This window comes from Helianthus annuus, chromosome 5, assembly GCF_002127325.2.
Source record: "Helianthus annuus cultivar XRQ/B chromosome 5, HanXRQr2.0-SUNRISE, whole genome shotgun sequence".
Lineage (NCBI taxonomy): Eukaryota > Viridiplantae > Streptophyta > Magnoliopsida > Asterales > Asteraceae > Helianthus > Helianthus annuus.
Window position 1 is genome coordinate 40,044,708 of NC_035437.2, and position 14,731 is coordinate 40,059,438.

The following is a 14,731-nucleotide window of genomic DNA, read 5'->3' on the forward strand; positions in this document are numbered from 1 at the left end:
AAATAAGGTTATTTTTATGTTCGAGGTCAGCTTGTAAACAAGTTTAAATAAGCTCGGCTCGACTCGGCTCGTTTACACTAAGGCTCGATAAGGCTCGACGAGCCTAACGAGCTTCATATGTGAGGCTCGAGCTCGGGCGAGATAAACAAACGAGCTTTGTTTTGAGGCTCAAGCTCGGCTGGGCTCGATAAGGCTCGGCTCGTTTCGAGCTTTTTCTCGAGCCGATCTCGAGTAGCTCGCGAGCCGCTCGGCTCGTTTGCACCCCTAGTTACACAACGCCACATGTTTGAACAAAGACATGAACATAAAATTGGCGTTGTTGCAGGACATGCTCAAATGGAGGCTTCAAAATCTTCAAGAATAAGAAGCCAATGAAAGTGAAAGTGATGACTTGGATGAGAGACTGGAAGAAGAATCCGTAGAAGAAGACGAGGGGAGTGATGGATACTTCTCAGACAAAGTCCCTTCTGACGAGGAGTTTTAATTTTTTTTTCTTTTGTGTAATTTTTTCTGTGTTTGTTATGTACTTTTCAAATAATAAAATACTATATTTCTCTCATTAGTTACAAAACGCTAAAATGCCACAAAAGCATTAAATACAAAACGCAAAATAATAAAAAACTATATTTTTTTCTGTCTTTTAGTTAGTGTAATTTACGAGTTGATGTCAACCCGCGCGTTGCGGCGGGATCTTGATTATGAATGTTTTTAATACTGATGATTTTTATTTCAACAAATGGTGTTTGAAGGATTGGATTTTATTACCCCCAACTATTGGCTATTGGCCGATGCCACCCTCAACTATCACTTTGACGCCCGTCACCCCCAAGTTAACATTTAGTGTGTTCTGTCACCACGTCGTTAACTGATCACTAACTTTTGATCTTGTTTTTATCCTTTTGGGGTGTCATAGGGATCTTAGGAAGGTTTTAGGGATCTTTGGACACCCCGAAAAGTATAGTAACAAGCTCAAAAGTTAGTGATCAGTTAACGTTGTGGTGACAGAACAAACTAAGTGTTAAGTTGGGGGTGGCGGACATCAAAGTGATAGTTGGGGGTGGCAGCAGCTAATAGCCATTAGTTAGGGGTGATAAAATCCAATAGCCCAAACCAATTGTGAATTAGGTGCCGCTGCATAACTTTTCTAAGGGGGTCATTAGAAAAGGAGAAGAAGTCGCTTTTTGGTTAGACCCTTGGCTGGTTAATGAATCGTGAAGGTTTAAATTCCCAGCTCTTTTCAGTCTCGAGACAATGAAAAAGTGCAAGGTTAGAGAGTGGCTTGGAAGGGTGGACGGGTTATCTGGCTTAATCGAGTCGTGGAAGAGAGAAATGATTTCGGTAGTGGAGACTAGCGAGTTGTCTTAGCTGATAGGCCTCATTGCAGGTGTTTCGCTCTCTAATTCTCTTTATTAATGGAAGTGGATTGCTGATACGGATGGGGTATTTTCGGTCAGTTCAGTTCGCAGATTATTGACTTTGGGTCAGACTTTAGCAACAGTTATGCATGAAGTGGTGCAGTTGGGTTCCATTGAAGTGCAATATTCTTGCGTGGAGGGCTGAAATGGGTAAGATTGCAATTGCCTTGGAGCTTAGAAAGGGTATTCAAGTTGAAAACACGACGCGCACTTTGTGCAACTTTGGAGAGGAAGATACCGATCATCTTTTTACTTCTTATGAGGTGGCTTTAGTCCTTTGGCAACATATAAGTAACTGGTGTAGGGTTCTGAACATCTTTGCTTTCACCTTCAGTGACCTTCTTGAATTGCATAATGTGATGAGGATCTCGGATAGGGCGAAGGAAGTGTTCGGAAGTGTTGCACGGTATTATCATTATAGGTTACTGGAGCATTTGGAGGGCAAGAAACGAGTTAAAATTCTCTAACAAATCGGTGAAGATCAAGGCTATCATTAGTGAGGTAAAGGCGGTGGGATTTCTTTGGTATAGAAATAGATTGAAATCTAAGGAATTGTCATGGGAAGATTGGTGTAAATTTGTAATTATGTAGTCTTGTGGAGTTCTGGGCCGGCCTGTTTTGGGTCGGTTGCATTTTTCTAATGAAGTTTACCGTTCAATAAATAAATAAATAGAAATTAGTTTATTTAATAAAATTAGGAGTGAGAAAAAATAAGTATTCAGAATATACCTATTTTGGTAAATACTTTTCAGATCATCAATTTTGGTAAATAAGTTTTTCACCAACACTGTTTTGGGGAAAAAAATCATTTGGTCTTGGTAAAAGGTAAACAAAATTGAGATTTCATAGTTTTTTAGTAATGTACACTACTGCTTCATAAACATGTCTAATTTTAGTTATGCCTATCTTTCGAAAATGCCCCACCCCCAATTTGCCACCCCATATAGATAGATTATAGTCAGTTGGTGTATGGTAAATATAATGAACAGTCCTTTACATCCTTGTGAAAAGGTTATGAATACAGTGCCATCTATCGTATCAAAATCATAAATTAAATGTCTTTCCAATTGTCATAACATTCACAAATTAACTGTCTTTCCAATTGTCATAACATAAATAAAATGTTCACATATTTAATCCTTCATCATATAACTTGAAAATTTGAAGGCTTTTGGCTGAAAATGTTGACGCCACATTATCGCACTAGAATGTATTATTAACTCAGGATAACCACCAAGGCAGATGATACTAGAATTAACCTGTTTTCGTGGTAGTGTTTACCGTTGCAATGACCACTTCCAGGTTTGATTTCGTTTCAGTTTTGCCCTTGGTTTCGCAAGTGTTTTCAGTTGCAGAAGCTTCCGAGTCAACTTTACCCTTTCTATAAAAGTCAGCGAGGCGAGTCGAATGCTTCTTTCCTTCTTTATGATCATTCATCACTGCCTCAGAGAAGGCTCCTACTTGACATATTTCACACCAAAACTTAAATTTATCTTTGTTCTTACCATTCAGAACATCTTTCTTGTTCACCTCGTTCGGGTCAGATGAGCTTGATGGTTTGTTTGTGTCAGAGGAGCTCGTAGTGATGGTTGTTAAAGCAAGCTGCACAGGCTTGATGAGGGGTATCTTGGGTGCAACCCCAAGACCAAAGTTGGAACCGGTTTTTTGAGCTACCAAAGCTGCCTCTTTAACCTGGTGTTTTTTTCCTTGAACATGTTGGATTAAAGCGCGTTCACTTGTGGTACTTACCTGACATATTGCACAACTCCATTCCTCTTTGACTTTCTTCCTTGACCTGCCTGATCCACGCGGACCAGGCTGGCTTGAACCTTCAGAAACTGGTGGTGTTGATTTCCTCTTTGTTCCAGATAGAGTCTCGTCATTGGTTTTACCCTACAATAAGAACACGATCAATGAGTTACCAATTTACCATGGTTACCATACAAGCAAATCAATCACATCATAGTAACATAACATTTATCATACTAATCACATTCAGATGATTCAGATCAAGATACTCAATCAGCAATTATCGTAACCGAATCAAGCTCTACTAAGTCTGTCAGATGGACAAAACATACATAATACTCTTGACAACAAGATCTAAGATACAAGGACGATGTTCGGTGTGAGCAGGACTGGCTCAACATTTTTCGGGCCCAAAGCGGATTTTAGGGTCAGGGCCCGTATCGTAAAAGAAGAATTTTGCTTAAGATCGTAGCATGTGGAAATACAATGACACACATGTTTTTATATACGATTTCTAAATGGCATACAAACAAACATATTAGAGTTGGACTGAGTTTTAGTAAATAATAATTATAAACAGTTCCAAGTATATACTGATTCTCTATTCTACATGTCAAAAATGATAATTAAACCCTACTGAAATCCAATTTGTGAAACACACACACAAAAAAAAAAAACACAACGATAAATGGTAGAAAAGCTTTATCCCAACAGTTCCTAATATGTTCACAGGACCAAAAATTGCATAACCATGTTCAAATGATGGAAAAATGATGTACAGTTTTAGTATATAGTCAAGAAAATTGGGGACCACGGGCACTAAGACCAAAGGGTATGGGGGTCGTCCCCTACCCGTCCCGGATGGTCGCCGGCGTCGCACACCGCCCCCTTGTGAGTCGTCGCGGCGGTCACGTCCTCTCCCGGACGTTGGAGATGAGGCGAAAGTGTGGGCCCCACTCTGACTTCTCTCTTTCCCCTTTATTAATATATTAATATTATATTGGAGACGAGGCAATGATGGGTAGTCCTTCACACCCTTGGGTAGTCTCCAAGGGGATGGTCCTCCACCCTTGATGAGGTGGCGCCTACGTGTCGGGTGGTCTCTTTGGGGACTAACCTCACCATACCCTATGGTCTAAGCTACAACTTATTGTGAATCCATCCCAGTGTGCTAGTCATGATCATGAGAGTCAAAGTGTGATATGTACATATCTTGTCTTAGAATCCCTATGAATTTAGGGATGAGCAAATGGTACCCGGTACCGGTACTGAACCGGTACCGGTACCGAATTTAACGAACCGGGTCTATTTTCGGTATTCGGTACCGACTTTTGACATTTTTGGTACCGGTCCGGTACGGTATCGGTATTTACCGGTACCGATACCGAACCGTACCAGGTATATTCGGTACCGGTACCTACTTTTGGGGATTTTCGGTACCGGTACCGGTCGGTACCGAGCTAATCCCTACCCTGTCTAGTGAATCATGAAACTATCTTTCTTCAAATTCAAACAATGACTCCTCACATCACAGCTGCAGATAAATGCAAGATCACAACTAGTCAACTAACAATACATAACTGCACACATAACACAAACACTTACCAACACAATAACCTCCTTGTCGTCATTCTCCTCCGCTTTAATCTTAGGAGAATCCCCTAACACCTGAATCGGTTTCACCAAAACCCCCCTCTCATCTCCAATCAACCGCCTCTGCTCAAACACGACGTCCCCGTGTCTCTGCCGCATAAACAACGGCGCCTCGAATCCTCCTCCACCTCGCCTCATAGCCATTTGGCGCTCCATCATCAACTCACTCCGCACCTCAGCTTCCAAAAGCCGCTTTCGCGCCATTTCCTCTGCAATTATCTCCTCTCTAATCCGTTCCTTTTCAAGCTCTCGTCGAATCGACTCTCTCATTTCAAAACGTCGTCGTATCATCATCGTATCTCCACCGTTCGGATATCCTGCTGCAAATGAAAATTAACAAATGAGGAGCGATTATTATTAAACAATTTGTGAATTCAGAATGTAACGGAAGCATATAAAAACAATCGGTGATCACAAACAAACCTGTAAACGCTTGTTGTGAATAGAGTTGGTGAATCGGATTTTGTGCATCTGGTTCCATTGTTCGAAGCTTCAACTTCATTGCTGATAACAAGACAGAGAGTTAGGGTTTCAAACGCACACTGAGTGTGTGATATGCGTGCATTTAATATAATATAATGTAATATATGGTATGGTATATACTGTATGCATGCTGAGTTGGATGTAATATGGTTGGGAGAGAGACGATTAGTTTCCACGCGCGAGTGTAACTTGTGGGTGGTGTTCTGGTCAATACGAAACTTGAAACTTCAGTCAATGTAGTCTGTTATAAGTTTTAACCTTATCAGTCATAAATTAAAATTAATAAAACTAGAATTGAGACCCGCCGCATTTGCGGCGGGGATTCTTTAGTTATAACTAAGTCGACTTAGGACCAGCACGTTATGTTAAACCTGTCAAACGGAAAAAATAGACGATGTAAAAAACGTTCACCCATACACGCACGTTGCGTCGTGTTAACTCGCAAAATTTAGAACGAAACGAAAAAACGTTAAACCAAAGACACACATTGCGATGTGTTAAGTCACAAAATTTAGAACCAAACATAAAGCGGAAAATTTGCGGAAAATGAAAACTATAAAGGATCAAAGTTGAAAGTAAAAAAAGTTGTGAGGGTAGATTGCAAAAGATAAAAAGTTTTGGGTCAAAAGTAAGAAAAAAAAACAAATAGTTTTGATTTAAAAGTAATTTATGAAATACTTTTGGGTGAAAAATAAAAAAATCAATTTTTTTTGGAAAACCCCTAAAGACAAGGTTACAACAACCATATGCATAACCATTTTTTCTTTGGAGAACCCCTAAAGCACACCCCGCGTTGCGGCGGGGCGTAAAACAGTGTCAAATGGTACTAATGTCACACAACCGTGATCGACCACCAACACTGACTCGACCTACGATCTGTGTGTTGCGACGAACCTGTCAAACATGAAAAAATAGAGATAAAAACGTTGAACCACACATGCACGTTGCGCCCTGTTAACTTGCAAAATTTGAAACAAAACATAAAAAAGTTGAACCACATTCGTACGTTGCATCGTATTAACTCGAAAAATTTAGAACTATACGTAACGAAACGTAAAAACGTTAAACCAAAGACGAAAAGTATAATTAACAAAAGTTGTGAAGTTAAATTGCAAATAATGAAAAGTTTTGAGTTAAAGTTAAAAAAAACAAATTTTGTAGGGTTAAAATTGTAAAAGGTAAAAACCTTTTGGGTTAAAACTAAAAAATAAAGTTTTTTTTTTTGAAAAATCCCCCAAGCACAAGTTACAAATGCTAATGCACAAAAAAGTTAGTTATTTATATATGAAATAATTCGGTATAAAATTTATTATATATCTTAAAGTATAAATTCGGTGGATATTCCACCATCAACCCCTAACTTTATTTTTTTTTCCTTTTTTAGCTTATACTTTTGTAATTATTATTATATAAATCAATTGACATCGCTACTTTGCGCCAGTGCCCTTCTTCAATTTTAGGTTTTCACACTGAGGTTTGTTTTCTTTCATTTTTTTCCCTCATCCAACTACCCACCGCCCCCTTCTTCTTCTTCAAAATCTAACCCTAACCCACATGAAAGAGTCTCTGGAGAGACAGAGGGGAGACAGAGAGACCTCCGGCTTCCATACGGTCGCCGCGCCGCACATGCCTCTCCGGCGTCGACATGACAGACGGGTCCGCCGTACATGGTGGTGGGGTTATGTCGGTTCTCCGGCGGTTGCTAGGTTGTCCGTTGCTGTTTCTGTCCACATCAACAGAAGTCGATGGTGACCGCAGATATGGTATCCCCAGAGTGACAAGGATGGCTTCAAGAAGCTCCGGCGAAACACCTAGGTCCGCTCCTATTCCGGCGAAGTTCCCCGTATGTTTCCCGATTATTAAGGTAAAACCCGTTTACTTTCCGATTATACAACCCGAACCAGGTGTTTATTGCTTCATTCTTTATGTTTCAACCATGTTGGTGGGTAACAGGTAAATCTTCGATAGTAAGGCATGAATTTGATCTGAGATGAGCGTATGGGGATCACAGGATGGGGAGAAGAGACTTAAATTCAAACTCACATGTTAACCAACACAATGGCGACCTCGATTCTCCTTCAGCAATCCATCAACTGCTTCATCTGCAACCACCAGGTGCTTTATCTCAATCTTCATACATGAATCTGTTAATAACTTTCTATTAAGGTTTTATTGAATGAAATTGAAGCAGTTTGGGAAGAACAACTTGGCCGCAACTAAATCTAATTTCGTGGAGAAATGTAAGAAACTTCGTGATATTAAGGCTAGAGTAGCGGTTGATGCTATGGAGACTGCTACTTCTCCTACTGCTTTTCCGTTTTTTCAGACAGAACCGAAACAAGAAGATACGCCTGCTTCTAAGGTGAAGTAACGGTTATTATTTTACTGTTAATAAGTGCTATTCTTTTTAGACCTTTAGATCTGTATACTTGGTGTAGAGGAGATGTGTATCCATTTGTTACTTAAATTGACATCACTGGTTTGCGCCAGTGATAGTCTTCGCTTTTTGACTTTGGCCACTGAATTTTTATTAGTTCACATAGGGCGCCTATAAAAACAACATTGGTAAGAACGTTTTGCCCTTTGTCTGAAAAAGAGGTTCAGTATTGCCCTTCAAGGATATTGACGATGGCTACCCAAAAACGACCGGAGCAAAACGCAATCTTGCCGGCGTGGAACCAATAATTACCGGAGTGCACGAACCCAGGTCAGCTAAAGAACCGGGATTTACTGATTTTTCTGGTAATCGGAATACCCTTTGAAGTCGCCGCCGCCACCGCTACGGCTAAGCACCACAACCGGGTTTGCGTTGATGAAGCAGACGATACGAAACCAGATCCGCTCTGCTCACCGCGGCGTTTGGCTGCTGGGTGTTTGAAATGGTTGTGGCGGCGAGGTGGCTACGGCGGTGTGGGCTGGGGCGATGAATGAGGAAGACAGAAGCTTGTGTTTTGGGTAAATTGTTTACCATAAATGTGATTTTTTGTGACTATCGACTCCTCGAAATTTACCTATTTTATATCCTATAGAATATTCATGTGTGTATTATGCCGTTTTTGATTAAAAATGATTTCTGTTTGTAAGTGCTGAAAGTTGAAAAATTTGTAGTATTTAACATTTATAACTCTAATTAAAGTAACGGTAACGAAAAAACCAACTCAATACCAACTGAACGTGATATCGGTATCATTTGTAAAAGATCGATTAAAACACATATTAATATCCTTTAACATATAACGACTTTGTTTTTCGTGGTATTGGCTTTCCGTTGTTATAACGAGTGTCTGTGTTGTAATGAAACGAATCGATACCAACTAGATTCCCGCCGCGTAGTCGTATTTCCCCTGTATGTTCTATTCCTGGCTGCATCGGTCTTCCACCGGTTCTGATTTACTGACATTTTTTAATATCTTAAGTAGGAGACTATTTTTGTTTCTAATGATCATATAACAACCCATATGGGAAGTCCAAACTAAAAAGTCTGTTTACTTATTTTTTATTTCTTATGAGCTCATAGGTAATGAATATTTTAGTGTCAAATATTTTAAGCATTCATCTTCATGTTACAGTACATTATGTTCTGGTTATGCTCGAGCAACAGCATTGCTACTTTAATATATAGGTTAACATTAAGTTTTCTTTAGTCAAATAGCCACAAAAATAATTTATCGTCATATTGAATATATTTTTACATAGGGTTTTGCTAAAAGTAGTAAGGCTGTGGATATTCGTCATCTGGTATTAATTGTTGTCTTCTGGTTGTGCAGCTTATTTATACAAAATTCGGGTGGCATCACAATTTGACATATTCCGTCTTGCGTAAGATTTTGTTTCCCCTTTTATAAGTTTCTTTTTTAACTACGCAGTGGGTTGATTTAGTCGTATGCCAAATGTATTCCTTTAAGATAACATGAAGATTGGTGAATTGGTGTTTTTAGGGGAAGCTGGCGAAGTGGTTAGAGAGTCGTGAAGTGGGAAAAAGACATTTCAGAACAGAACAATTTGCTTCTATTTTGTGTGAAACTATGTTGTTTCTAATTCGTAAGTTGAACAATTCGTAAGCCCCCAGCCGCAACGCGGCGGGGGTTAATCCTAGTTTGCATTATTTTCATCACATAGAATTTTCTTTTTTTTTTATCCAATACTTTTGTAACTTATGTTTTTCGCTAATACTATGGTAATTTACGTTTCTTTGCATTTTTACTTTTCGACATAAATTTAGTATACGCTTTTATGTTTTATTTTGTATGGTTCCTACATATGAATCGGGTCGCATATAATACGTTATGATTGTACAGTATAAACTCGATTTACTTTATGTTAATCGCAATGCAACTGTATATTACAGTGAGTTCAATTGAATACGTCGAAACGAGTGTTTTCATATGATTAAGTCTAGGGGTGTGCAAAAAACCGAATTAACCGAACCATAACCGAATTAACCGAAAAACCGAACCAAATAAAAAACCGGTGGGTCGGTTAATGGTTTTTTTGAAAACCGAAAGTAGTGGGTCGGTTATGGTTATCATTTTTTCCATACCCACCATAACCGAACCGAACCGACATGTAATAAATCTTTGTAGGATTTAGAATTTTTCACCATATTTTTAATATTTGATGTTTTTGACTAAAGATTTTTAGTACTTATGGGTTTTCATATCATTTTGTGGTTTTGGTTGAATGTTTATTTGAATTTATGTAATGTATCATATCATTTTATTTGAATATTCAATAATAATTGGTATTAATATTATAGATTATATGTGTTTTTTAATACTATGTAATTTATATAATATTAAAGAGAAAGGTCGGTGGCTTTTGCTACCTGCCTTTTCTCTCTTAATCTTGTACGCTGTGCTCTCTTTTAATACATTTATCATTTTCTTCCAGATCTTTCTTCTTCCTCTGCTCTCACTATCCGGCCTTTCTTCCCAGCGATTCACTGGTCACTCGATCCATCATCTTCACCGCTGCATCATCTTCTCTTGTAAGTTCATATTCTTAACCTACATTCGATGTTATTGTCTTCATTTCCTTCATGTTATGAGCTCTTGAACCACAATTTTTCTTAACAAATGAGCTCTTGAACCCTAATTTTTCTTAACAAAAATTGTTATTCTTTTGCCAAAAATGCAAAGGCATAGGTTGTTTGTGGGTTATAAAAAGAGATATTTGTAAATATTCTTGGAAGATTTGGGAAAACGTTGATTGTTTCTTTGTGGAATCAAAGATTTAAGCAAAAATTGGTAAATGGGGATGTCTTTGGTTATTTGTTTGGGTAAAAAATGGATTTCTAAGGAGGGAGCTTGCTTATAGAAAGAAGATAGGCCATATTGCACTCTAAGTTTGTTGGTGGTCATCGTTGAACTTGAAGGCCAGTTTGGAGGAAGGGATAATCCTTATATATAGGAAATAAAGGTGCTAGGGTTTGTCCAGCAAGAAGAATATGATTTTCAAAGATGAAATAATTCTTATTTTCTTTTACTAAGTTACTAACCATGGATATATAAGACTGTATAGTGTATAGTTCAAGAATTAGTATCAAAGGTACAACTTCACATCACAACTATATTAACTTTTATTGTTGCGCATAATATTTTTTGAATTGGATCTCCATTAGGACAATTATATAGATAGTAAGCATATGCCAGAGAATATATATATGTGTTACAGCTTCGTAAGGTTGTCCTTTTTATGCCTGCAGGCTGCAAGCAAATTGATTCTAAAGTCTTTTGTTGGTTTCTAAGGAAATAACAATGGTATGTCAAGTTTCAAGAGGCAAAATGAAAGGTTTGTATTATTAAAAATATAAGTGAAAAAACAACAATGATGGTCTAATGACGTGACGAGATTTAGGGTATATGGTTAAGTAGATGTTAACTCGCTTCTTGATGTTGAAGTTAGTCTGTACGTACAGACATATAAGTTGAAGATTACCTAACTTTTTTGTTTGGATCTATGTACGGACAAGGATAGAAATATGCGAAAGCTTCTTCTTTAGGTCTACCTATGTAGGATCAGATTCTTAAGGCTTATATTATTCCATTATATCTTGATGAAAAGTAGGAGTATATACTTTATAGTTTAAACACTATCTACCTCTGATGCCCTTAATGTTTTAAGGAATATATACTTTACAATTTGACCATCAAATTGCTCACTATTGGTAATTCACTAATTTGGTTCAGTTTTATTTGACTAGATGGTTGAACTGATTGGGTTAGGTAACATGTCAAAACGGTTCTAAACGAAAAAACGGCAGCTATCTAATGTGGGTTTTCTAAACCAAAAAATTTGTAGTTTATAGTTTTCGAATGTACAAAATGCATTAAGACCGTAAACAACCATAATTCCGCTGACTATAAACAACCTAGATATTGCCGCCGCAACGCGCGGCATCTGGCACCATCCTAGTATACTAATATAGGGTAAGGATAGTGTAAAAAGGGCCTAAAGTGTGAGAAGTGTATTATAACACTATATATAACACTATATAACACCATATAAACACCGTATAACACTATGTAACACCATATAACACAATATAACACTATGCAACACTATATATCACTATACAACAATATATAACACTATACATCTATCATAGACATGCTATCAGACAGACGATAGTGTTATATTTGTTATATAATGTTACATAGTGTTACATAGTGTTATATGGTATTATATGGTGTTACATATTGTTATACGGTATTATATATAGTGTTATAACACACACACATTATACATATATATATATATATATATATATATATATGGAGAGAGAGAGAGATACATCAAATTGCTTCAAGTCTTTCACTTTTTGACCCACTTATGTGTCACACCCCAACCGATGGCGGAATCATCGGGGCATGGCACTGAGCGAAACAGATTGTCCAGAAGTTTCCACAACAACTATCATTACTATTCAGTTTAAATAATACGGTTTTCATCACATAGAATTTTCTTTTTTTTATCCAATACTTTTGTAACTTATGTTTTTCGCTAATACTATGGTAATTTACGTTTCTTTGCATTTTTACTTTTCGACATAAATTTAGTATACGCTTTTATGTTTTATTTTGTATGGTTCCTACATATGAATCGGGTCGCATATAATACGTTATGATTGTACAGTATAAACTCGATTTACTTTATGTTAATCGCAATGCAACTGTATGTTACAGTGAGTTCAATTGAATACGTCGAAACGAGTGTTTTCATATGATTAAGTCTAGGGGTGTGCAAAAAACCGAATTAACCGAACCATAACCGAATTAACCGAAAAACCGAACCAAATAAAAAACCGGTGGGTCGGTTAATGGTTTTTTTGAAAACCGAAAGTAGTGGGTCGGTTATGGTTATCATTTTTTCCATACCCACCATAATCGAACCGAACCGACATGTAATAAATCTTTGTAGGATTTAGAATTTTTCACCATATTTTTAATATTTGATGTTTTTGACTAAAGATTTTTAGTACTTATGGGTTTTCATATCATTTTGTGGTTTTGGTTGAATGTTTATTTGAATTTATGTAATGTATCATATCATTTTATTTGAATATTCAATAATAATTGGTATTAATATTATAGATTATATGTGTTTTTTAATACTATGTAATTTATATAATATTAAAGAGAAAGGTCGGTGGCTTTTGCTACCTGCCTTTTCTCTCTTAATCTTGTACGCTGTGCTCTCTTTTAATACATTTATCATTTTCTTCCAGATCTTTCTTCTTCCTCTGCTCTCACTATCCGGCCTTTCTTCCCAGCGATTCACTGGTCACTCGATCCATCATCTTCACCGCTGCATCATCTTCTCTTGTAAGTTCATATTCTTAACCTACATTCGATGTTATTGTCTTCATTTCCTTCATGTTATGAGCTCTTGAACCACAATTTTTCTTAACAAATGAGCTCTTGAACCCTAATTTTTCTTAACAAAAATTGTTATTCTTTTGCCAAAAATGCAAAGGCATAGGTTGTTTGTGGGTTATAAAAAGAGATATTTGTAAATATTCTTGGAAGATTTGGGAAAACGTTGATTGTTTCTTTGTGGAATCAAAGATTTAAGCAAAAATTGGTAAATGGGGATGTCTTTGGTTATTTGTTTGGGTAAAAAATGGATTTCTAAGGAGGGAGCTTGCTTATAGAAAGAAGATAGGCCATATTGCACTCTAAGTTTGTTGGTGGTCATCGTTGAACTTGAAGGCCAGTTTGGAGGAAGGGATAATCCTTATATATAGGAAATAAAGGTGCTAGGGTTTGTCCAGCAAGAAGAATATGATTTTCAAAGATGAAATAATTCTTATTTTCTTTTACTAAGTTACTAACCATGGATATATAAGACTGTATAGTGTATAGTTCAAGAATTAGTATCAAAGGTACAACTTCACATCACAACTATATTAACTTTTATTGTTGCGCATAATATTTTTTGAATTGGATCTCCATTAGGACAATTATATAGATAGTAAGCATATGCCAGAGAATATATATATGTGTTACAGCTTCGTAAGGTTGTCCTTTTTATGCCTGCAGGCTGCAAGCAAATTGATTCTAAAGTCTTTTGTTGGTTTCTAAGGAAATAACAATGGTATGTCAAGTTTCAAGAGGCAAAATGAAAGGTTTGTATTATTAAAAATATAAGTGAAAAAACAACAATGATGGTCTAATGACGTGACGAGATTTAGGGTATATGGTTAAGTAGATGTTAACTCGCTTCTTGATGTTGAAGTTAGTCTGTACGTACAGACATATAAGTTGAAGATTACCTAACTTTTTTGTTTGGATCTATGTACGGACAAGGATAGAAATATGCGAAAGCTTCTTCTTTAGGTCTACCTATGTAGGATCAGATTCTTAAGGCTTATATTATTCCATTATATCTTGATGAAAAGTAGGAGTATATACTTTATAGTTTAAACACTATCTACCTCTGATGCCCTTAATGTTTTAAGGAATATATACTTTACAATTTGACCATCAAATTGCTCACTATTGGTAATTCACTAATTTGGTTCAGTTTTATTTGACTAGATGGTTGAACTGATTGGGTTAGGTAACATGTCAAAACGGTTCTAAACGAAAAAACGGCAGCTATCTAATGTGGGTTTTCTAAACCAAAAAATTTGTAGTTTATAGTTTTCGAATGTACAAAATGCATTAAGACCGTAAACAACCATAATTCCGCTGACTATAAACAACCTAGATATTGCCGCCGCAACGCGCGGCATCTGGCACCATCCTAGTATACTAATATAGGGTAAGGATAGTGTAAAAAGGGCCTAAAGTGTGAGAAGTGTATTATAACACTATATATAACACTATATAACACCATATAAACACCGTATAACACTATGTAACACCATATAACACAATATAACACTATGCAACACTATATATCACTATACAACAATATATAACACTATA

General features: G+C 36.9%; 2 protein-coding genes across 20 annotated transcripts in view; one reads left to right on the plus strand and one right to left on the minus strand.

Moving 5' to 3' along the window:
• Positions 1 to 2,451: 2,451 nt before the first annotated feature.
• LOC110940788 lies at positions 2,452 to 5,569 on the minus strand. Of its 4 annotated transcripts, none has more exons than XM_035990549.1 (4): positions 5,421 to 5,569; positions 5,241 to 5,321; positions 4,770 to 5,134; positions 2,474 to 3,308 (listed from the first exon to the last, which is right to left on the minus strand). In XM_035990549.1, exons 2-4 carry the CDS (start codon positions 5,317 to 5,319, stop codon positions 2,670 to 2,672), a joined length of 1,083 nt encoding a protein of 360 aa, XP_035846442.1. In that variant the 5' UTR covers positions 5,320 to 5,321; positions 5,421 to 5,569; the 3' UTR covers positions 2,474 to 2,669. The 4 variants fall into 4 exon arrangements, with proteins under 4 accessions (XP_035846440.1, XP_035846442.1, XP_022038041.1 ...); XM_022182349.2 differs by having other exon boundaries at positions 4,770 to 5,137; XM_035990547.1 differs by lacking the exon at positions 5,421 to 5,569 and having other exon boundaries at positions 2,452 to 3,308; positions 4,770 to 5,137; positions 5,241 to 5,395.
• A 1,171-nt stretch (positions 5,570 to 6,740) lies between these two features.
• LOC110940791 overlaps positions 6,741 to 14,731 on the plus strand; it is a 30,357-nt gene continuing 22,366 nt past the window's right edge. For 6 of the 16 annotated variants that reach the window (XR_004893932.1, XM_022182351.2, XM_022182353.2 and 3 more), the window contains exons 1-7: positions 6,741 to 7,164; positions 7,254 to 7,415; positions 7,492 to 7,662; positions 9,068 to 9,119; positions 9,239 to 9,341; positions 10,191 to 10,287; positions 13,027 to 13,123. Coding sequence is in view for 9 of the 16 variants with exons in the window: in XM_022182351.2 (XP_022038043.2) it covers positions 9,326 to 9,341; positions 10,191 to 10,287; positions 13,027 to 13,123 (210 nt within the window). In the remaining 7 variants the exon portion in view is untranslated. Of the gene's footprint in view, positions 7,165 to 7,253; positions 7,416 to 7,491; positions 7,663 to 7,834; positions 8,256 to 9,067; positions 9,120 to 9,238; positions 9,342 to 10,190; positions 10,288 to 11,004; positions 11,091 to 13,026; positions 13,124 to 13,840; positions 13,927 to 14,731 lie in introns of all 16 variants that reach the window. The other 10 variants (XR_004893934.1, XR_004893933.1, XR_004893935.1 and 7 more) reach the window with 6 other exon arrangements.

Bases quoted from the DNA above. Each gene is read 5' to 3' on its own strand.
- LOC110940788 (XM_035990547.1), bottom strand. From the start codon at position 5,319: ATGAAGTTGAAGCTTCGAACAATGGAACCAGATGCACAAAATCCGATT. The intron at 5,138-5,240 runs GTTTGTTTGTGA...TTTCATTTGCAG, and splicing joins TTCACAACAAGCGTTTACAG to CAGGATATCCGAACGGTGGA. The intron at 3,309-4,769 runs GTAAGTGTTTGT...TTCTTATTGTAG, and splicing joins ACAAGGAGGTTATTGTGTTG to GGTAAAACCAATGACGAGAC.